Source organism: Pagrus major, chromosome 18 (assembly GCF_040436345.1).
Source record: "Pagrus major chromosome 18, Pma_NU_1.0".
NCBI lineage: Eukaryota > Metazoa > Chordata > Actinopteri > Spariformes > Sparidae > Pagrus > Pagrus major.
In genome coordinates, this window is record NC_133232.1 from 2246349 (window position 1) to 2269221 (window position 22873).

General features: G+C 41.0%; 1 protein-coding gene across 1 annotated transcript in view; it reads right to left on the minus strand.

Moving 5' to 3' along the window:
* LOC141013546 (GDNF family receptor alpha-4-like) overlaps positions 1-22873 on the minus strand; it is a 52392-nt gene that overhangs the window by 18164 nt on the left and 11355 nt on the right. Inside the window, exons 3-5 of the mRNA XM_073487300.1 lie at positions 6422-6718; positions 2290-2361; positions 301-655 (exon numbers count right to left, since the gene is read on the minus strand). Coding sequence (XP_073343401.1) covers positions 301-655; positions 2290-2361; positions 6422-6718 — 724 coding nt within the window. The remainder of the gene's footprint in view (positions 1-300; positions 656-2289; positions 2362-6421; positions 6719-22873) is intronic.

Sequence of the window (22873 nt, forward strand, 5' to 3'; positions counted from 1 at the left end):
ATTTGAATATACAGCAAAGAAGTGAAGTGAGATCCTGCCACTCGAGACACATTTAATGCCAGGTGTAAATTGACAGGCTCTCTCTCTCTCTCTCTCTCTCTCTCTCTCTCTCTCTCTCTCTCTCTCTCTCTCTCTCTCTCTCACGCATTTGGCTATTATCCTACTCTCTATCCCCGCCCTAATGTTAGTTAAGGTTGGGGTTAGGTATTTTTAGAACCCCCACTGGAACCTTGTGTATAGTGTATAGTTCATTTTGTGCACCTCTATATTCCAGAGTTATAACTACCCTTCATGTCTTACCTGCAGAGGTCATCTCGGCGGCAGAAGCTCTGTTGATGGAGACAGTTAGGTTGCAGACCCTCCATGTCCTGGTAGGAGCAGGAGGGTACAATGGTTTTCCTCCTCCTCTCACCACACAGTGTGTTGGTGCAGGGGCAGAACAGGACACCCAGGCTGTACTCCTCAGGCACTCGCTCCAGGAAGCGCCGCAGGGCCCGGTGGCACTTGTGCTGGTTGCATCTGTCGGTCCCGGGCACCCGTTTGGTGCAGGCCAGCACATACTCTGATCGCAGAGAACCACACTTCTCGTACAGGCCGCAGTCCTGTGCTGCCTTCAGGCACTGGTTCTCACCATCCAGCTGCATGAAAGACGAGGCTGAGGAACGATAAAAGTTGAATTAGCCAAACACCTGTGAGTGTGCAGAGAAATGGACAAATGGAAGCCAATCTTCGTATTATATTTGCTCAAAAAACTACATCTCTTCTATTAATCTGTGAATTGCAGCAGGAGGAAAGGATGATAGGTTTTATGCGTACACAGCGAGTACAAAAAAGGGAAAGGCAGAAAATGTATTTCCATACAGTCAGGGGTCAAAGTTCACAAACTCTGAGTTTAGGTAACACTTGTTTTTACAGGTCTGGACATTTTATGATAAGTAGGTGGTATTAACCAAGTCACTTATTTGAAATGACCACAATAATGACCTCAAAATGCATAGAAAATTAACCTAACATGATTTAATCATAATATTCTGCTATTTTCCAACAAGCAGTTCATAAATAGCTGCTGATTATGACATTTGAATTCACAACAAGACTCTAACTTCCCCTCAGCAGGACACTTAATTGAAGTGATTTATTGCAGCTTATTTGGCAACTAGTTTCCGTCTCATCTCAGCAGATCAGTCCAATTTTGGAATATTTCTTTACTAAATGTAATTTCTTTTTACACGTAACTATAAACACATAGGTGTGTGTTGTAAATTAAAATGTCATGAACAGCAGAAGTTCTACAGAAACCAGTTGGAAGTTTCCTTGAAATTTTTTAAAGAACTTAGCTATTTATCGACTGCTTGTTCGAAAATAGCAGAATATTATTATATAATCATGTTGAGGTAATTATTGATTTTATATTGGGAGTAATTTCAAAGAATTCCATTCTTCTCTGGCCCAACAACTAAAAAAACAAGCAAGCTAACAAATCATAAACTTTAGAACGAAATGAAACAGCATGTCTAGTAGACCTTGCTAATCTGGCCCAGGTTATCCACCACCAGCAATATGAAAATAGGTAAATAGGTTCTGAGACAGAAAGAAAAGTAAAATGAAATGAAAATGAAAAGAGCTGGTCACTACAGAGCAGCACCGTGGCACAGTGGTTGGCACTGTTCCCTCAGAGCAAGATGTCCAGGGTTTGGATCCAGGCCAGGCAGGGTCTTTCTGTGCACTGTATTGCATGTTCTCCCCTTGTTTGCATGGCTATGCTCCAGGTGCTCCAGTTCCCCCAGAGCTGACTGTCATTGGATACTGCAGTGAGGGACACTGACCTTAACTACCAGGGCCATAGCCAGAATTTTAGAAATACTGAGGTCCTGCCCCCCACCCCCGCCAATACGTCGAGAAAAGTTTGAGGACTATAGTATAAATCTATGCATCTATGCACAAATATGGGCAATTTTGACTTAAATGTATCAAACTTATTTAAACTTATTCATGTGCTAAAAATAAGATAGATAGATAGATAGATAGATAGATAGATAGATAGATAGATAGATAGATAGATAGATAGATAGATAGATAGATAGATAGATAGATAGATAGATAGATAGATAGATAGATAGATAGATAGATAGATAGATAGATAGATAGATAGATAGATAGATAGATAGATAGGACAAGACCCAGAGAAAAATACAGAGGATATGACCTCAGTGGCCTCAATGGTAGCTACGGCCTTGTTAACTACCTAATCATAACAAATGATTGTGTGTGTGTCAGAGTGTGTTTTACCTGCCACTAAGGAGGCCATGCGAGTATCCATTAGTGTGTCATCATAGGGAGATATTTCCAGCTCATCCTCCCCTGGACAAAAGGAACAAAAAAATTGACCAACAAATGAGTGACCCACAGTAAAGTGGAAGGAACAAATTAAATGAAGTAACCATAGATGGTGACAGTGAAAAGAGATAAGACAGTGGTGGAAAATCCGCCAATGATGAGAAGAACATGGCTGTAAACATGAGTCATCTGAGTTGTAAACATGTACAGTATGTTCCGATCTCCCAAAACAATCATGCAGTCATAAATCAGTACTTGACTCATTGTCAAGCTGCTCTGTGTGCAAAGTGAACCACTCAGTGAAATATGTTATTCTATCTCTAAATTAAGTTGAGCGGTGGATTTTCTGACAGTTCACTCTACTGAATTGACATTTGCTTCACAAAAACTAATTAGAAGAACAAAGGCGTCCCCCTGCGTTCCCAGCGGTGCACAGAGGTCCCTGAGGTAAAACAGCCCTTTGTTGATTAAGGATGTTAGCCTCCACGTGTCTTCTTTAGTGCAGAGAGTGCTTCTACTGTGGTTGAGTCTTCTATGTAGTTAATAGTGTATTGTAGTATTGTATAGTAGTGTTTATCGTGATTTTTTCTGACTTTGTGGTGCTGTAGAGCCCGAGTCTGCACCGGGTGTTTTATACAGAAAATTGACCGGATGCACTATGCCGTTCCGCTGTCTGACTTCCTGCCTGGTTTCAATGTGCTCTGTGCTGATTGACGTGGCTGCAGTCCGCTTACATCAAAAATAGACTGTGCATATTCTCTACAGAGCAGAGAAGCAGAGAGTGGCTTCTGGGACGCTGCTGAAATGTGCGGTGGAAACAGGAACATCTAAAACGGCCACGATCGACTCCAGCTCGGTTACAGCCTTTAGATAAAGTACATACAGGTGTTTGTTAATATAGGTGTATGTTTACTTCTTAACTTTACCTGAGAAAGACCTTCTGTGGTCGAAATAAGGCCACTGACCAGACTGCTGTATTTGATGTGTTGGTAGTGAGAAAGGGCTGTCTGGGAAGAATGAATGTCTGTACCATGTTTTATTAATCTAGTAGATGTTAACATATTTTACCAGCTAAGTGAAAACTTAAACCTGCTGTGATAAAATGTAAAAAGTCTCATTGTAGTGATTAGGATTCCTCCTGTCAGGAACATCTGTGGACAAAATTGGCATCAGATTTCATGGCAGTCCATAAAATATTTGTTGAGACAAGATGTCAATCTCGTGGTGGAACTAAATTAAAAAGTCAAGGAATCACCAAAGTCATTGGGATTTATCCTCTGGGGTCAGTGAATGTCTGAACCACAACTGCCATCAATGCAGCTAAAAACAGTCCGAGTGGTTCAGCTTGCCCAGATTGGACAAGTGCACACATTGATTGGTGGTTGTCTCTGTCATTTCACAGACAGTCTCTGTGATCTGTCACCCTCAGCGTCTCACATCTGATGAGAACCAACTGAATTGTACAGGAAGGCTATGAAATTAACACATTTTATGCTTATCAATTAAATATAACTTCAGTGATGGTGGTAAGTTTTATAATAGCATAGCAGCATGTGTTCTCACTGTCGTGCCTTTGTGGTATGTGTTATGTTAATGGAAAAGTTTCATACATTTCTCAGTGCTAACACAAAGGTCTGTAATAACTGCAGCCCTGAAGATTTTCACCACACCAATGACAAACGTTTGTTTTTACATTTCAAGACGTAGTTCAACACTTTTGGAAATTCATGTACTTCTTTTCTTCAGAAGAATGAAATGAGAAGATTGACATCAATCACCAGCGTCAGAACATGGATGAGTGTGCTAGCCTGTGTTACAGTCCCTCTGTCATTTAAATCTCATTAACGTGGCCAACATGAGGATAAGATAAGCGAGACAGGAGGGCAAACCCAAAGTCACCATGAGCTCATGTTATTGAAGACAGCTTTTGTTCAGTTGTGAAAGCCATTAGCAGAGCCTTGATTGACTAGTGGATGAGGCGTTTGTTCCTGCAAATTATCTAAACACACTCCAAAGTACAAACTCAATCAAGAATGTAATGGCATGTAAAGTGTTTATGTATGTAAATCCTATTCGAGGCTATATATTTATGGTAATGACACGCTAGAGCAGCCTAGCAGCGTTAGGAACTGAAGAGTGTGTAATTACACTAATGCTCCGCTGACTAATAGGCCACAGGGGAGGAGGTGTCCGCTGGCTAGTGTTAGCTCACTTACTGATGCACGTTTCACACCAGCACTCCGGATATGCTTCTGTTACTCTGCGTGTGTGTGTGTGAGCAGAAACAGGTATTTTTAACTGGACCTGACTTCCACATGAGGCTGGTTTGGGATTCTGATCAATTTTATGGTTACAGTAGAAATTTACCAGATTTGTGTAAAAGTAGTAAGATGGTAAGATGATGAGGGTTATTGAGTAGACATACAGTTGTTTCTAGAAAGTCTCATGTTTTTGACATAGACATCACACTGACCACGGTCTGGTTTTCTCATCACCTTCAGGATGTTTCACTGGATGTCTGTCCTCATCTGTAAACGGCACCAAACACTGAAGCTCCTCAGTACACCTGTGCATATTTTTATATAAGGTGCACAAGGGGTGTTCTACAGCCATCAAATGATTCATTTCAAATGATGGCACACAAAATATCTTCAGTAGCTTTAAGTGTTATTTTACGTTATCTAAACTGTTTGAAATAATAGGCTACATTACCTTATCTCTAGTTATGGTTATTGCTCGATTCAGCATTTCAAATATACTCTGTAGACTGTCGTCAGCAGTGTTATGAGTTTTATAAAGTTGCCAAACACAAAACTCCTGTGTGCAGGGACCATCTACAAAGTGTCGCACCAAAAAACAAAAACATTAAGAAACGTTCACCAAAATGACTTCACACAGCCTCCATTGGTTTTACTACAGAATTTGGGAGATTAAAACTTTGTTGAATTATTGTGCACTTGCCCGACCATCAGCTGCATATAACAACCTTTGGTTGCTCCTGACCTTCTCTGTCATCACTTTGAACATCAGTATAGCTGATGTCATTGCACAGCTGTTGGCTGCTGTTCAACATGTTATGAGTCGCAAATATCGTCACCCTCTTAAAATAATGGCCTAAGTCATATTTTCAAGTTTTTTAAAAACAGAAAAAACTGAACCAAATATAGAGTATATGATATTTATTAATCATTTCACACAGAAAGGTTATGACAATAGATGACTATTTACATAGTCCCTTGGGGTAAAGATATGTCTTGAAAAGCTAAAGCTAAAATTGCCTACGTCACTCTGTCTTGTGACTTGGGCAAAATAAAACGACCTTTGACATAGGCCATTATACTACGGGGTAGGATCGCATGATCTGTTCAACTGAGGATGTAGGGGATTTTACTAGAGGTGGCCAGCATCATGAGGAGACAGTTTAGGCAAAAAAATCATTTTGGCCAAAAAGTGACTTAGGCCATTATTTTAGGAAGGTGACGATATGCCAAATGTACTTCTATACTTTAATATAATATATATATATATATATATATATATAGAGAGAGAGAGAGAGAGAGAATAGAAAAAAATATGTAATTCCAATTTTGATATTGTAGTGGGCTGCCAAAAATAAATGAATGTATGAGAAAACCTGTAGCCGTCGGTATGCATTTTTAGTGACATAACAATATATTGTGCACTTCTCCTTTGTTAAAAAAACAAACAAAAATGGATATCCCAATCTGATATAAAAAAAAAATATCCAATGAACAAACATCTGAACAGTCAAATATTCTGATCCAGCCCTACGTACAACAGACAAAAGCCTGTCACATACTACTGAACCAACAACAGTAAAGTCGTGAGCCATCACAGCAAAACAGTGAGCTGAAAGAAACTAACTGGCAGAGCAGGTAATTCTCTATGGGTTCGTCACTAGACACAGCCATTTGAACCTTTGAGTATATGAATATAAACTGGCAACCTGTCCAGACCGTACCTTAATAGAATAATGAATAGAAAGAAGGAGACCCAGTTAAATGCACCATCATACTTGCATGCATTTCCCTCACACCCCAGCCCCGACAGAGGCCTGACTGACCTGGCAGCAGGCGAACCCTCCAATATATGCGCAGACACTGCTCCTCCTTGCGGAAACCGCGCTGACACTTACAGGATGACAGAGAGGGGTGTTTGGTCAGCAAAGCATCCTGTCTCTCCAGACACTCAGCAGCCGCCTGATCCCCAAGTGGGGACATCTCTGCATCAGCCGCACACAGCTCCAAGCCTCGGTACAGTGCCTCACACCGGGGGTCAGCGGAGCACACCCGATGAGCTTCAACACAGTCAGTGGGGGAGGGAGGGAAGGAGAAGATGGATGCTGAGGATGGCAACACACCTAAGAGAGGACAAAAGAGGGAAAGATGCGGTGTAAAGGTCAGTTATATCACATTACTGTTTTTAGTGAATATAGTAACCAGGTACAAAAGCAGAAAGCTTCATGCCATAAGGAACCCAACACTTCATCAACCAGGAAACACATCTAGACAACAATGTGTTAAAGGGGAATTCCAGTATTTCTAAACCTGGGGCCCATATCTACATACAAAGTTTGAGAATTGGTCCAGCAGATCGCCTCGGCTGGAAAGCTGCGACACGGCTGCAATGTCTGCAACATTATCCTTTTGGGGCAACTTGTTACCAATAACAGAGAAGTCTCGCTCAGAAAGTTTGTCAAAATCAGTTAAATATTCAGTCATGACTTTTGAAATACATTTTTTCTGGCAGTTCCTCGAAGTAAACTCCAAATTTCCTCTCTCCAAACCTGACTCACGTTTCCACCGTCGTCTTCCTCACCTCAACAACAACTCACCTATTGTGTTTCTGGTATCAAAACAGATCTTCTCATTGAACAAAAATGTCTCTCTCTGTAGGAAACTTTTCAGTAATGTTGTCAGACTCTTAGAATTACAACCTCAGCCTGTCGGTGACAAAAACAAGCACATTTGGTGGACATAACTTTGAAGGTGGGACCTTTTCAAGTCCAACCACAAATTCTCTATTGGATTGATATTGGGCTTTGACTCGGCCACTCCAGAACATTCACCTTGTTGTCTTTAAACCATTTCTGTGTAGCTTTCGCTGTATGCTTCAGGTCATTGTCTTGCTGGAAAATAAATCTTCTCCCAAGTCGAGTTATCTTGCAGACTGAATCAGGTTGTCCTCCAGGATTTCCCTATATTTTGCTGCATTCATTTCACCATCTACCTTTACAAGCCTTCCTGAGAAGCAGAGAGTCGGCAATGAGGAGGACGCCAACACCATCCTGACGGAAATGTTGAAAAATCAAGAAGGCATCACAAAAAAAGGAAATGAAAATTACATTTGATGACATGGAGAACGGGAGCAGCCACTTCAATCTCCACTTCCATGGCTTCCCAGAGAGCTATGGGACCCCGGGGATGGAGAGTTTCCTGGAGGAAATTTTACCAGAGATGCTGGGTCAAGATAAACGTCTCAATCAGCCCATGACAGAATGCATGTCCCATATCAGACCACTAGCAGAGAAGGGTTGTAAGCCAAGAAGTGTCATCATCACATTACTCAACTACCGGGAGAAGGATAATAATCTTTTGTTGATGAGAGTTACAAGGGTGTAAATTTGATAAGGATATATCAGATAAGATAGCTCCCACCTGTACAGAGGTGCAGGAGAATCATGCAGGAGACTTCAGAAGGGTTGGGAATGGGGAGTTGGGGGATTGTGTTTCATGTTATGTGTTTTGCATCATGTTAGGGCCAGCTTCATTTTATTTATGCAACTTATATTTGCATTTCTACTCTTAACTCTCACCTGGCAAAGTAAAGTATAGGTCACCAATGAAGGATTTCAGATTTGCGACATGGATTGTCCCAGGGATCAATCAGCTGGGACACACCTCAAAAACCAAGAGCAAGAAACTTGAACTTGAGTGGGGAGGGATGACATTTTTTGGGATGGCAAAAAGACTTCTTCAGTAAACTTTTCAGCCTGTGTGTGTGTGTGTGTGTGTGTGTGTGTGTGTGTGTGTGTGTGTGTGTGTGTGTGTGTGTGTGTGTGTAGTTACACAGAATGACATTGTACAATATTTATTATGTCTTAAAGTATTTACAAAACAACAAATCAAATTCTGGTTATTTTCTCCACAATTCATGGGAAGGAATGATTTATCCCAACTCCAACACTGTGATACTACACAGCAGTTTAGGTTGTGTTGTATAATAGCCTTGCTGAGCTCCTTAACAGTAACTCATCAAATAGTCAGAATGAAGAAAATTACTTGTAATTCTGATCCACTTTGTGTTCACACTGTCTTATTCCAAATGAACCAAGAAGTGTGAACATGACAGATAGCTCATTCATTCGACTGTCATCCTGCATTGCCCACACTACATGGACCTACAAGCTGTAAATCAAATTCTCGTGACTGACAGCAGGTAATGCTATACGTTCCTGTGCAAAAAATGAAAAAAACACATAGTTTATGCATTTTTCTGATATCTTGAAGATCTAGACTGGTACCCTGTTTTCCAGTCTAGATGTTGGAACCGAGGTACCGAGGCTACACTTAGACTCATATGGTATTAAACATTCATTGATGTTCTCAGGGGCCAGTTCCATCTGGGCCTTGAAAGTGATGATTAAAATCAAAAAATCTATTATGAAACTTTCAGCTATTCAGTGTAATGAAGCTAAAACGGGTTATATGCACTTTTTTGTTTGAATTTGTGAGGAGTGTGGCAGCAGTGTTTTGAATTAACTTAGGCTTTGTTAGCGTAAGCATGAGTAGAGTGACTCACAGTAGTCCAAACGGGATGTGATGAATGCATGAATAACAGTTTTCAGGCTCTTGGGAGACAGATCTTAGAGATTCTGCATAACTGGAGAAGTATCTTAACATGCTGATTGAATCTGGGATTATTATCATAAATTACACCAGGATTTCTACAGCTAGAGGTGATACTGGTAGAGAATGAACCACCTTGTGGTGAGATGTGATTGCTTTTGGTGTCTGGACCTATGACAAGGACTTCAGATTTGTCTGTATTAAATTGAAGGAAATTATTCTACAGCCAGATTTGGACTTTATTTAAGCATGCCCTGAGAGAGAGTAATTGGTTGTTACTGGTGGGGTGGAAAGAGAAATAAAACTGTGTGTCATTGGATACACAATATTGAAAACTAATGTATCTGCAGATTAAGTGTCCTAGTGGAAACATATTAAATGGAGATAAGCAGGAGGCCAACGACTGACCCCTGAGGTACACCACAAAACAAAGATTCTGAAGAAGATCTGCAATTACCCATAGCAACAATAAAAGTCCTATTTCTGAGGTAATGATAAAACCAGTCGAATACAGTGCCAGCTAGAGAATGTAAATAGGGCATCCTGTACTGTAATATGATCATGAAGAATAGGTCCCTAACATACATCAGAAATGGCTTTCTCAACAGTTCCCATGCTTAGAAATAGATTGTATTAATTAAATGTGATAGAGCTTCAAAGTAGTTTGGTCCACAGTTTTGATTTAAAAGAAACTGCACCAAACGAGCAAACTTAACAGTTTGTTTAAATTGCTTCAAGGTGTGAAAGCACCCTAACAGGCCAAAGACACTGTGGACCAGGCATCATGACAATAGTCACGGACAAAGCACACAAGTGATTCCACTCCAATCTAACTTTCAATGGGGAACATCCTATTTTCTCTCTCCTCTCAACAGAGACCTCTCTCTGTTTCCTTTTCTTTTGTAGATAGACATTGGCAGACATTAAAATGACATTTTTATTTATGACAGACACCATTTGGGTTGTGTGCAACCCAAAGTTTTTCCAAGAGGAACTGTTGTTTTCTCAAGTGTGGCTGCTTCGATTTGCAATAGCAAAAAGGAGAGGCTCCCCTGGTAAAATCGAATAGCTGATATGCACAAGGGAAGTGTAGAGAAGTTGTCTGAGGACAGCAGGAATGTCATATGGGGAGGAGAAATAGGGGAACGGAAAGATAGATGGAAAAAGGGAGAGGTGGGCGCGAAGGAGGGAGTGAGAGAGATAGAGACAGAGACAGAGAGCGAGCGTGCCAATGTGAACCTTGATAGGTTGGACACGCGCACAGTATGAGGCACAATCAGCATGCACCACCGAAAATGATGTTCTTAGAATCACACAAAGATGCACACATATGCACACACACACACACACACATACACACACACACACACACAATCACAAAAAACAACACATACAGGATGGCTGCCCAGAGAAGGACCCGTTTATGTGTGTGTCCTGCTGGGAGGGAGACTGGGAGGCACAGAACCCATCATTACGACCAGAACACAATACTGCACAACCACAGGGGAGGGGGCGGAGGGGGCAAAGCAATCTGTCTAAGACACACACACGCACATAGTTTTCCACACACACATCTCTGTGTCAGAATAAAGTGGCTGAGAGAGCATAAACAGCTTAACATTCAGTGCCGGATCAGTAGACAGTATGTAAATTGAATACTGAGTGTGCTGATGAAAGACTAACCACATACATAAAACATTGTTGGTTGAACAAACAGCCTTTGTGGACTGCCGCATCCCGACACTCTGCCACAACTCACTTTGTCCACACATCAGACTAACCGTCAGCTGGAGCAGCTTGATCCTGACCAGACACTGTCCTGTCTCATGCCAGCGTCTCATCATCAAACTTCCACAAACAAATCTGTTTGCATCTCTGCTGCACAGGAAACACTGCTTTGTCCCTTTAAAACTCGATGTCCTCCGATGTTTGCAGCTCCCTATGGAGTCATGAAACACTCAGTTCAAACGCATACCGTCTGCCAGTAGCACACACACAACAGTGCAGAGAGTTTGTCTGACGTACTTGTCCTCAGTTCTGACCAACTAAATCTCAAAGCTGCATGTGGTCTTATTTTTATGAGTAGGGTTAATTCTGCCATTTAGGTAGTTACCAGGCCAGTTTAAAATACAACTACAATGGTACTCAGTAAAGTGCATACCTCTACCAAGGCCCAACAGTCCCCTTTAATTCAATCAAGTCAAATCTTAAATCAAACTGTAAAGTCCTGTACCACTCTAAATTTGAAACCACCCATAACTGCTGAACCATAATTTAAGTTCAGCAGATGTGTAGCAGCCAACCAGAGGACAACAAAACACTGCAGATGGAGTCATAATCTCCACTGGGCTGTGGAAGAATAACAGGTTGAACAGGTTCAGTGTTTCTGTGGGTGGGCCTCACAGATCACTGTACAAAAACACTCATTTAGAACTTTATTCACTGATTTGGGTGAAACTGGATCAAATTTTATGGAGACAGTGAATGTTTCCTGGTTTTCCCTCTAATGTCCTCCAGCTGCTCTGCCTGAACCCTCAGTGATTTACGGAGTTTCCTGATCAACAGATGCTTTACTTGTTGCTATAGTAACTGCTAACAACGGCTAACTGTACCGGGCTCCACGTGAACACGGCCGGTGTTGGGACCAAACACGAACTCTGAGACCAACTGCAGCCAGTTCGATGACAGGGAATCCAGAACTGAGGTGGTTTACAGAGTTTGGCTGCTGTTAGACAGTTATCGCCTGCTTGTTAAGTCTTGCAGCTAACGTTAGCGGTCCTATTACCTGACTAACATTAGGTCTCAGGTTGCCAGGAGACAAACCCAGAAAGAAAACCACCTCCATACTGTATTCTCTGTCCTTAAATTGGTAACCATCGGTCTCAGATGCTGTGTTTGATCCCACTACTGATACTTTGACATGTAGTTGCATAGTGGCAGCGTGATTCACATTTAGCGCTACAGCTATTGGCTACTATAAATGCCAATCAATATCCTCATCAAGTCCCTCCCTATGTAGAAGCGAATATCACTCCGCCTTCTATTTCATGGGGACCTTGAATGAAGAAAAGTAACAAAAAGTTCCTGGCCCGTCCCTTTATCTGGATCCACACCAAAAGTTAATGGAGTCTATTCCGGGCAGAGACCCATCCTCCATCCAAGTTTGATTGAAATCTGTTCTGTACAAACCAACCAACCAACAAACAAATGGACTCCACTGAAAACATCCCTCCCTTGGCGGAGGTAACAATACACTGCTTCACGATTTCAGATGCAGCAAAGGTCACATAATTTCACAAAAAAGAGTTCAATGCATTCACTTCGGTGTGGTAAATATACATATTCACTTTTTTGCACAGTTAGCTAAGCTTAGCATGAAGTCTGGAAATGGGAAACAGCTAGCCAACAGGCAACAAATTCAACAGCTTTTGTTTAACCAACTCCTGACACAATAAAAGAAATACACAAAAGTATTCATCTCAAACACAGAGATGACAGATAAATCTAACCAAGTGGAGAAAAGACATGTGAAGCCAACTTCATGTCATTCATTCATGGATCTTTTTCCTCAATAGATCATTTGATATGTCATTTTCTATATTGTGATACTGATCAAAACTGCTTTATTCAACACTGCACAGCTGCGTGAATCCAGCATAAACAGACCACTTTGGCTGTGTGTCAGTGCTCCAGACAGCCTAATACCTCATCAAAAACACTGTGCTGTATGCTGGCCTTTACTCAGCTCTCTGCTGGAATAGACAGACGACAGAACAAAGACATGTAAGGGACTCCCTCTACAGAACATTCACTGCAGAAAACTGTTGCCCAGATCAAGAAAATCATAAATGATGTAATTCTAAGTGCTCTATCGTAGGCAACCAACTTTTTTCAGTTTTCTGCCATGTGATACTTGTTAGAACTACACTCTTAACCCACATTAGTTGACTTTAAAAATTACGAGGGAACCCATTGCCTTCAACTGTTTAGTTTTTACACAAGCTGAAACTAAACATGTCTACTTGTGTTAACTATAATCAAGAACCATATTTGCCATCAAAATCATCAGTTCACATAAATTATTTCTTTTCTGGAGTCGAAGTTGTATGAAATGACTGTTTTAAGTTAAACATACAATACATGAAATCATTTTTATAGTAATGTCTTCATTATTGTAAAAACAAACAACCATGACTTATATTAACGTGTACTAAACACACAGCAGGTTTCCTCATATAAGTTTTCTTCAAACTATAAAAAAGACAGGTCTCAGTGCAAATAATGCGTGCTGGGAAGTCATAATGAGAATATTTAACGTGATCATTGCACTGCATACTTCATCTGACAAGCGCAAACAACTACAGCAAGTTAAAATGTGAAATAGCTCATTGATCAGGTGACATTAGTTGATTTGAAATGATGTTTGCTAATGTCAATGAATACAGAAATATCAGTGACCCACATAAAATGCTGTTGTGTGCAGTCATTAATTTGCATCATTTCACATGTCAATGTGATTCTGAATGAGGGTTTCTGAACCAAAAAGCTATGGTTTCACACTATATGGTTTTCTTCTCCATTCAGTGCTGGTGAAGTAAAAGGCATATTAATACTACAGTCACAGACACAGTGCCAACGAGAGCAGGAACCAACTTTTTTTTCCTACTACTCTGTTCTGTGATGGGGCCCTGCACTGAACCCAAGTACGTCCCACTGAAATGAATAAGGTAGCCAGTGTTTTTGTTGCCTTGTTATTGTAGTGGCAGGCCACTTTCTCAAGAGGTGTTCCCACAGGAAGTCCAAGCCACACTGTGTACATTGCCAAGCTAGAAGGGCCAGTCTGACTACAAAGAAGGCCAGCATGGAAGTGAAACTGTTTAGCTAACCCTCGCTTTGGCAGTAAGTCTTTTTCCTCTCAAATGTTCAGAGGAAGAAGCTCTTCACTCATTTATCTTCACTGGAGGAGAACAACGAGTACATGTGGATAAATAAATGTATGTGCCACCATTTTGGTTGGATCCCCAAAACCTGTTTGTCACCAGTAGACAGCAGAAGGCAAGATTAAAGTTTTGTTGCCACACAGTGACTGCAGGCAGCATGCAGCACTCTCCATCAGTGCTGCTGGAGTTTATCTCTGTTTTCCCACTGAAAACAATGAACATCCAATACGCCATCTGCTGCACACAGGCACTGTGTGAATACACAGAAGAGTCTGAGAAGCTGCTTCCAGTAAGACATGTGTGTCACAGTCACGAGTATTTTGAGTATTTCGGTATTTTGAGTATTCTGCCAGGTCTTCATACAGTCATGGTCAAAAGTTTCCATCCACTCATAAAGAACATGTATATCATGGCAGTCTTCACTTCCAATGATTTCTACAGCTCTCATGTTTCTGTGATGGAATGAGAGGCACACAAACTACTTTGTCACAAAAACGTTCATGTACATGTCTCAGTAATGAATTTATTATAGGTCTTCTGAAAATGTGACCAAACCTGCTGGATCAAAAATAATAAACATACAGTAATTCTAATATTTGGTTAAATGTCTCTTGGCCATTTTCATCTCAGTTAGCTGCTTTTGATAGCCTACACAAGCTTCTGTTAGTCCTCTGGCTGAATCTTTAACCACTCCTCTTGACAGAATCGCCATTCCTTTACCACTTTTGATGTGTGTTTGGGATCACTGTGTCATAGTTTGAGTTTGTGGTTCTGTTATTTCCTGTTTTATTTTGAAGTTCTGCCCTCACGTGTGATGTTTTGCTTTTCATTTCCTCCCTTTGTGTGATTTCCCGCCCTTTTTCTGTGTTCACCTGTGTCCTGTTAGTAAATCAGCCCTTGTGTGTATAGTCTGTGTGCTCTCTGCTGTCTTTAGCCCTTTCCACAGAGACTCTGCATTATCGGTGCAGCGAAGGCTCGCCTTTTCTATGCCTTTGTTTGTTCACACTGAACCAAGCAGCGTCGGCGTAAAGCTGCACCAGTGTGTCAATTCAAACAGCACGCCGACGCTGCAGAACCAAAAGAGGCTTGATGGTATACATCATGATGTTGACATCTGTGTGTTAACCCTAACCCTAACGCTTTTAACGTGTTTCCCCGGTGTCCGGCTGTTAGTCTTAACATGTATCTGACTGTTTATAATGATATAGATGCTGTTATAATGTGTTGTAATTGAGATCCTGACCCACCATGCATCAAGGAAAGTGACAAAGTTACGCTTTTCGCTCTAAATTACATAATTACATAATCACCATCAGTAAACAGCGGACGCTGTCTGACTCTATCACTTGTGGGGAGGGGTGCTGTTTTCTGGGGGAAAGTTCACTGAAGTCTCGTCAGGAGGGCTGACCATCACAATGATTTTTTTCAATACAAGTTGCCAGAGACAGTAACTACACCAACACAAGAGTGGAAGGAGACAAAGACGTGTGAGTTAAAGTTTTTTACTCTAAATATCGTCACATAATCACCTCCATTCAACTGCAGCAGCTGCCTGGCTTTGCTGCCGGGGACAGATGCTGTTTTTCAGGCTGAAGAGTCAGTAGGACAGACAGGATGACAGAGACATTTCCACCTATGGATGCTGTATTTTTTTTCCTCATATAAGTTGCCAAAGACACTACCACTCACCACATTACTGTTGTTTGGTCCTGTAACATTGCTTTGTGGGTTGAAGTGTGGGACATTTCTCTTTTATTTGATGAGTGAAGGATCTGTTTAGCTGTCAGACTGAACACCATCAGACCAACACACTCCTGATCAGCACCTCCGGCTTTTCCATTCACACAGATTCTGTCTCGCGTCTGCTGCGGCTCTGATACTACCTCCGGAGGCGGATCAGAGCCGGAGCGAAACTGTCCCCCCTCTCCGCATCTGTAACTTTCACACAGACGGCGAGGCGGAGTGTTGACACCTGATTCCTGCACTGAAAGGGCAGTGTGAATGGGGCTATTGTCAGTTCATCTGTTTTGTTCCCCTGAGCATGTTCCGTGTCTTCGTGTCCCTTCCCCCATGTTTGTTTCTGGCTTTTATTCCTCGTGTTTTTCGTGTTTTGAACTTCGTTTCGCTTTTGTGTTTCGTCTTTGTATTTTTATATTTTGTATTTTTTGGACTTGTATTTGCATGCACCTGCTCCTCCTGTTTTTGGTTGCCTTTTGTATTTGTTTTTTGGATTTAGACCACAGCTTTGTTTTTAAAGCTTGCCTTTTGTTCCTTACCCTGCCTGCCTCCTGAGTGTCTTGCGTTTGGGTCCTCACTTTTTTTGCACCACGGAACACATTTTCCTGTTGGAACACCTGGAACTGCACCTCAGACCCAATCGTCTGGCTGATGATTTTAGGTTTTCCTGAAGGATTTGGAGATAATCCTCCTTCATTATTCCTTTTTGACTGTGGACACTGACACCTGTCTTCAAGCACCTTCTTATTCATTGCAGACTTGCCTTTTGGTGGTTTTTGGTTGACTCTTGTCATCCTGACCAGTTTTCTGTCAGCAGCAGGTGATAGTTTGTGTTTTCTTCCTGATCATGGCAGTGACACTGTGCCGTGCACTTTATACTTACAAACAGTTGCTTGTACAGTTGATCTTGGGACCTGTAACTGCTTTGAAATGGCTCCAAGTGACTTTCTTGACTTGTTCAAATCAATAATGTGCTCTTTCAGATCAATGCTGAGCTCCAGTGCTAGACTTTCCCATTGTAGTGTTTGTGGCTGAGTCTAATGGGTGTATCAAACAAGCCCTATTAAAATGGGTCCAGAAAAGTAACCAGCTGTTATCAATCAGAATCACTCAGAAGAAGTTAAGAGGCCATGCTCCAAAGAACATTTGATTCACACAACTTTCTATAATCACCTAAATTGATTGTTCAAGTTGCTGTATGTATATTTTTGATCCAGCAGGTTTGGTTGCATTTTCAGAAGACCTGTAATAAATTCATTACTGAAACAAACTTCATGAATGTTTTCATGACAAAGTAGAGTGTGTCCCACTCATTCATCACAGAAAAATAAGAAATCATTGGAAGTGAAGACTGCCATCATATACATGTTCTTTATGAGTGGATGGAAACTTTTGAACATGACTGTATGTCTCTCTCGTTTGACTGATTGAAAAAATCAATCAGTTTCAAAACCATGCACAATACAGTCACAAAACTTCACAGGTTCAGATCAGATCAAAATTAAGGTTTGTTGCATTGTGGACAGAACACATGGATTTTACAGGCAGGTATGTTTACCTTCAATCAATTCTTTAATCAAGGTCTGTGTGGGATCAGATCCTCATAAAAAAAAGTGAGAACAAATAACTCTTATGATCTCTGTCTTTATTTTAAGTCCCCATGGGGACGTTTCCTTTGCCGCTAGGCCACATCATGTTAAAGGCAATATGTATCAGTTTAGAAAAGTTGACGATTTGGCATCCAGTGATTAGAAACAAAAAAAAACACTAACTAAATGGACTGAAATCGATACACAAAGAGCACTAATTTAAACCATTTGCTTAATTTTTTTTACAAAGAAACAAAATTGCGTTCATGGGGGCTGTGTGCCAGGCCGTTTGTTGGCTGGGTGCCTGACAAGCTCACAGTGAGAAGACTCCAGAAAGTCACTGCTCCCTGCCAAGATACAGTCTGACACATACACCTCCATCAAACCACAAGTTGTCTTTTTTAAATCTCAACAAAAAAGATATATGACATGTTAATGAATGAGGAATCCACATTAAGGCAAGATGTGAGCGGCAGTGCAACTGAAGTGTCCACTTTGTTCAGTCCACAGCGACTCCCACCTCCACTCGTCCGTCTTTCTCTTCAGAACCAGGTGACTGTCAGCAGCAGGTCCTGAGGTGCTGGAAGGACAGTAGCTGCTCAAACAGTCTTCAGCAGGCTGATCAGTAGAAATTTGATGGACAAAAATATTTTTCAAGTTGGCTTTATGGGAAGAAATCAGCATTGTTTTGGTTTATTGATTAGATTGAGATTGGGAATCAGCCAGTTGTGAAACTGAGCACATGGTACCAATTACATCTACCAACGATAATTACACATTATATAAATATTAAGATATTTGTGATTTAAACAGCTGTCTTTGGAGACTTCTGTACACTAGAACAGAAGAAAAAAAATAGACATGGAATATTTCAAATGAAACACAGGGTGACATGCACCTCACATGTGTAGAGTCAGTGTGGACCGAGTTTTCTTTTATATAAAATGGAAGCAGATCTGTTCCGTGAGACGGGTGAGAAATGGATGTCAAAAACCCTTTCAGTGTGGATTGTCCTTTAAGCTGCTGTTAAGCAGATTTTGTTACCTTTGAACAGAGCCAGGCTACTGTTAGCCTCCCCCCCCCTGTTTCCAGTCTCTGTGGTAAGCTAAGCTAACTGGCTGCTGTCTGCATGTGTTCATAGACTGAACAGACACATATGAGAGTCTTATCTTACTTTTGGATCGGACAAAAAAAAAGGAATAAGTGTGATTCTCAAAATGTCTGGTACTCCTTTCGAATTTTGAAGGTATTTCAGACTGAGCTTGAACTTTATTGTGGAGGGATGCATATCCAATTTGCACTAATGGCTGTATAACCAAAATAAAGCTCTGAAAGAAGTGGGAATTCTGGTGTGTTTTGAGATCAGTCTGAGGCTTAGCTGCCAACACGCTGTAGCTCACACTCTACACACACATACACACAGTCAGTGCATGTCCTGCTAGCTAGTCTGTACAGCTGCTAGATTAGCAAATAAAAAAGGACCGCCAGAAAACAGTCTCTCACTTCTCACAAAAAATACAAGGTTAAAATTTGCTCAGTGTCACTAAAATACATAGCTGATGATAGTAATATGCCAAATTTTGGGGGAACTGGCCATTGATCTGACAGCCTTTAATTCCGAAACCGCAACAGTCAAAAAAATGTTCCACTAGACAGAGGGCACATTTGTCCAACAGCTTGTTGTGTGTACAGCTGCCATGTCTTGTCATGTCTTAAAGTCATGTTTTTGGTTTTCCCCTTTCAGTTCTGTTTCCTGCTTAATTTTGGTGTCTAACTCTCCCTTCGTTTCAGATCCTTTCCTGCCCTTGAGTGATTGTCTGCCCCTCCCTGATGTGTTTCACCTGTGTGTTATTATCCCTACCTTCCTTGTGTCTTCCTTTACCAGTTCGTCTTCGCCCTTCGTAGCATGTGCTCCAGCATTCTACCCAGTGTATTTGCCTCCTAGTGTTCTTGACTCTGTTTTTTGACCTTACCTTGCCTCTGCCTAGCCCTTTGTGATTTGTTTGCCCACGCTGACTGATTTCCTGTGTACTGAACCAGCCCTCAGTACAGACTGCTTTTTGGGAAACCTGAACTGTCTGGCATTTAACTAAAAACCAATACAAAAAGAAAACCCATTGACATCGAGGCGAGCTGACCAGAAGCGCCAAAATGCTAACTGATATCTGGGTTAAATTACTCACTCCTGTACTGTACTGGGGTTTCACGTTAATGGCTCATCAGAACAAGCCCCCTCTTTGTGTCAGTGCAACTCTGAAATAAACAATATATAATAAATTATAAAGAATATCCTTTGGTGTGGTCAGAATTCTCTTAGTTTTTTTGATGTTTGGTAGTGAAGGTCAAATGAACACACAAACCAATCAATCAGCAGCCACCCTGTGGCAATGAAGTGTGATACTTACAATGACCACCTGAGGCTATTTAACCTATGACAGGTAGCAGCTCACACACCAGCTCATCATCTATTAATGATGCACTTTAACATCAGCACTGAGATGGTAATATAAGTGCACAATATCTCCGACTCACCTGGTAAGAATATACTGGCTGTTAGATATCAGCTCTCATCCATCTCTCTGTACATTTGTCTCCCTCTTACACTGGAGACTCAGAGCTAGCTGTGGTGAAGCAGGGAAAAGAAGTATTTCTCTGGGTGAACGTATTCCCACCACTGTGATGAGAAGTGGAAGTGATGCGTTTCACATTTCTAGTTTGTTTGGAACAAAGAGAGGAATTGGTTGAGTAAAATGAGGAATAATGGCAACCACAGCCGAGTGAACAAACAAAGAAAAGAGAGCCATCTATAAAAGCCCAAAGTTAAATTGAGCATTAAAGAGTGAGGTCATCAGTAAATGAACAGGAAGTTTAATTATTCATTAGTCTTACATAGCCAGACCTCACCACAGCCCCACAGTGCTGTGTCAGCGAAGGAGAAATCTGGCTGCACCAATTCTTATTCTGGTATAGTGGAAAAATGCTCTTGCTTGTTTGTATTACTTTAAACCAATCACAGTTATCTTCTCAGGATGAAGTGACAGTGCCCCATATTGTCAGGGTCAACTTATTTTGCATGTGGGGAGGCCAGCCCTGGCATTAAGGCAGCTAAATCCCTGCAAAAGGCAAAAAGGTAACAGCTGCTAGCTTGTTTAGGTTGATACCGTTTGCGACCAGGTTAGTGTTAGAGTAACTTCCCAATTATAGCATGAAGGTTGCTAGCTCTGAGGTTGTTGCTGTTTCCTGTAGCAACGGGGATTTTAAAAACACAGATAGACGAAGGGAGGAGAAAGCCAACCGATATAGTGTAATAATGGCTGGCTATATACTGTCAGTCTACATCTGCTGAGTAAGACTAATTATTCATTAGTACTTCACTGTGCTGTAGAGCTGAGGTACAGCTGTGTACATCAGGAGTGTACAGTGAGTCCTACTACAACAATGCAAAAGTGTGGTATCCAACAATTTTCTGTTCTTTTTGTCACTATAAAAAACTGTATTTGAAGTTTAAAATGTGAGCTACCATTTGAACTAGAAGAAAGTTAAATATCTGATCAAATTCTAAAGTGTAAGTGTGACAGACCATGGCTTACTGTTCAGCGGGGGCTTACTTTTTCAGGGCTGATACCCATTATTAGTAATGGATACGACTGATAACCAGTATTTTTAACCGATATGCATTTACAATAAAAATAAAAATCTTGGTGTCAAAACTCAGAAATTTGATATACCACTAACTCCAACACAAAGCCTAGCTGAAATACATTTAATCACATGTTTGATTCAAATAGAGCTTATAGTTTATATAATTTAATTTCTAAAACATAAAAGTGCACTTTAGAATAATACACTACTGGAATATAAATACTAATGCATTCATGTGTTCATCACTTTAACTAGTAACTAAAGTTATCAAATAAATGTAGTGAAGTAAAAAGTCTAATATTTGCCTCCATCATGTGAAGAGTAGAAGTATAAAGTATCAGAAAATGCAAATAATCAACTAAAGTACCAATCAAGCATCTCAAAATTGTACTGGTACAGTACTTACTCAAGTAAATGTACTTAAGTATTTCACCGCTGGGATTAACAGAGACCTGCAGTTAACTTGTTGACAGTATGACCGGCGCTGGTAAGAGCAAGAAGAAACATTAAAGCCAACATTGTTTTGCTGATCAACAGACTAAATAATGAAACAGTCAGTGAACTTGTTGATGTTCGCCAACGCTGTCAAATAAGCTCTAAGAGACTTGACAGCAGCATACGTTATTATGGGCTAACATTACATGTAGCATGTGAACACACCAACTCATACAGGCGAGCTGACGCTTTCAGACAGGCTATCGACAGGCCAGCGTTATCACTGGTGGTACAACTAAGTGCATTGTTGGCGCGTTATCAGCGGTGTAACAGGGAAACTGGGCAAACAGGTGAACAGGTCACAGGATTGTGATGTTTTTGAAACTTTGGAAACACCTGCTACCTTACCTCTGTAATGCAGCTCCACCAACTTTTCCCTTATCTCTGCCATGTCTCTGCTCAGCCTTCAGTGTTGATTGGCTATTATAGTGTGACGTGAAACCAATCAGATAGTATTGTGGATGAAGCATTAAATTGAGACCACAGAGGTGAATACAGACAGAGAGGCAGAGGCTGCAGCAGAGCCACTTTGAAATTAATCAATTTTCATCTACATAAAATACAGATACAGATAATGGGCAAAATGGAAAAACATCAAAATTTCAGAGCCGATAATCAGTCAGGCCAATAATCATTCACCCCCTAGTGGAAATACCTTGGAACTCAAGGTCCACGTAAAAGCTTTTTCTGTCTATCACGCTTTACGTTTCCCTTTATGTTTTATGACTTCTATTAAACAGCACTCAACAACACTTAGCAGCCAACTCTCGGGGACCTTCTTATAGCAAGTAACATGTCACACTGAGACTATGAACGGGGGATCTCATCTGAAAATATTAAATGGCAGATGGTAGAAAATGGTTCCTGGTGGATTTTTTTTACACTAAGATTTCTTTTGTTTATTTCAACTAGTGCAGTGTCCGTTCAAAGCATGCTATCCAGCACAGAGTATGTGGTAATGTGAGGGGTTTACAGATGCAGTCTGATGCCTCCTGAACTGCTCACAGACTCATCAGGACCGCCCCGATAATATCAAACATTGATCTTTATGATTTAAAATCTGAATGATTACATCAGTATTTTCTGAGCCGGACCACAGCAACCAATGAGAGAGGCATCCCGGAGCAGCTGACGGTGCTGCCAAGCAACAGTAAACATTGTTAGCTAGCATACCAATGTTGACAGTGTCACCTCCAGTACTGTCTGAAGGATAGAAAACCTGTGCTGAACTCGTCTCCCCGTTCATCCAGACTCGTTCAACCTT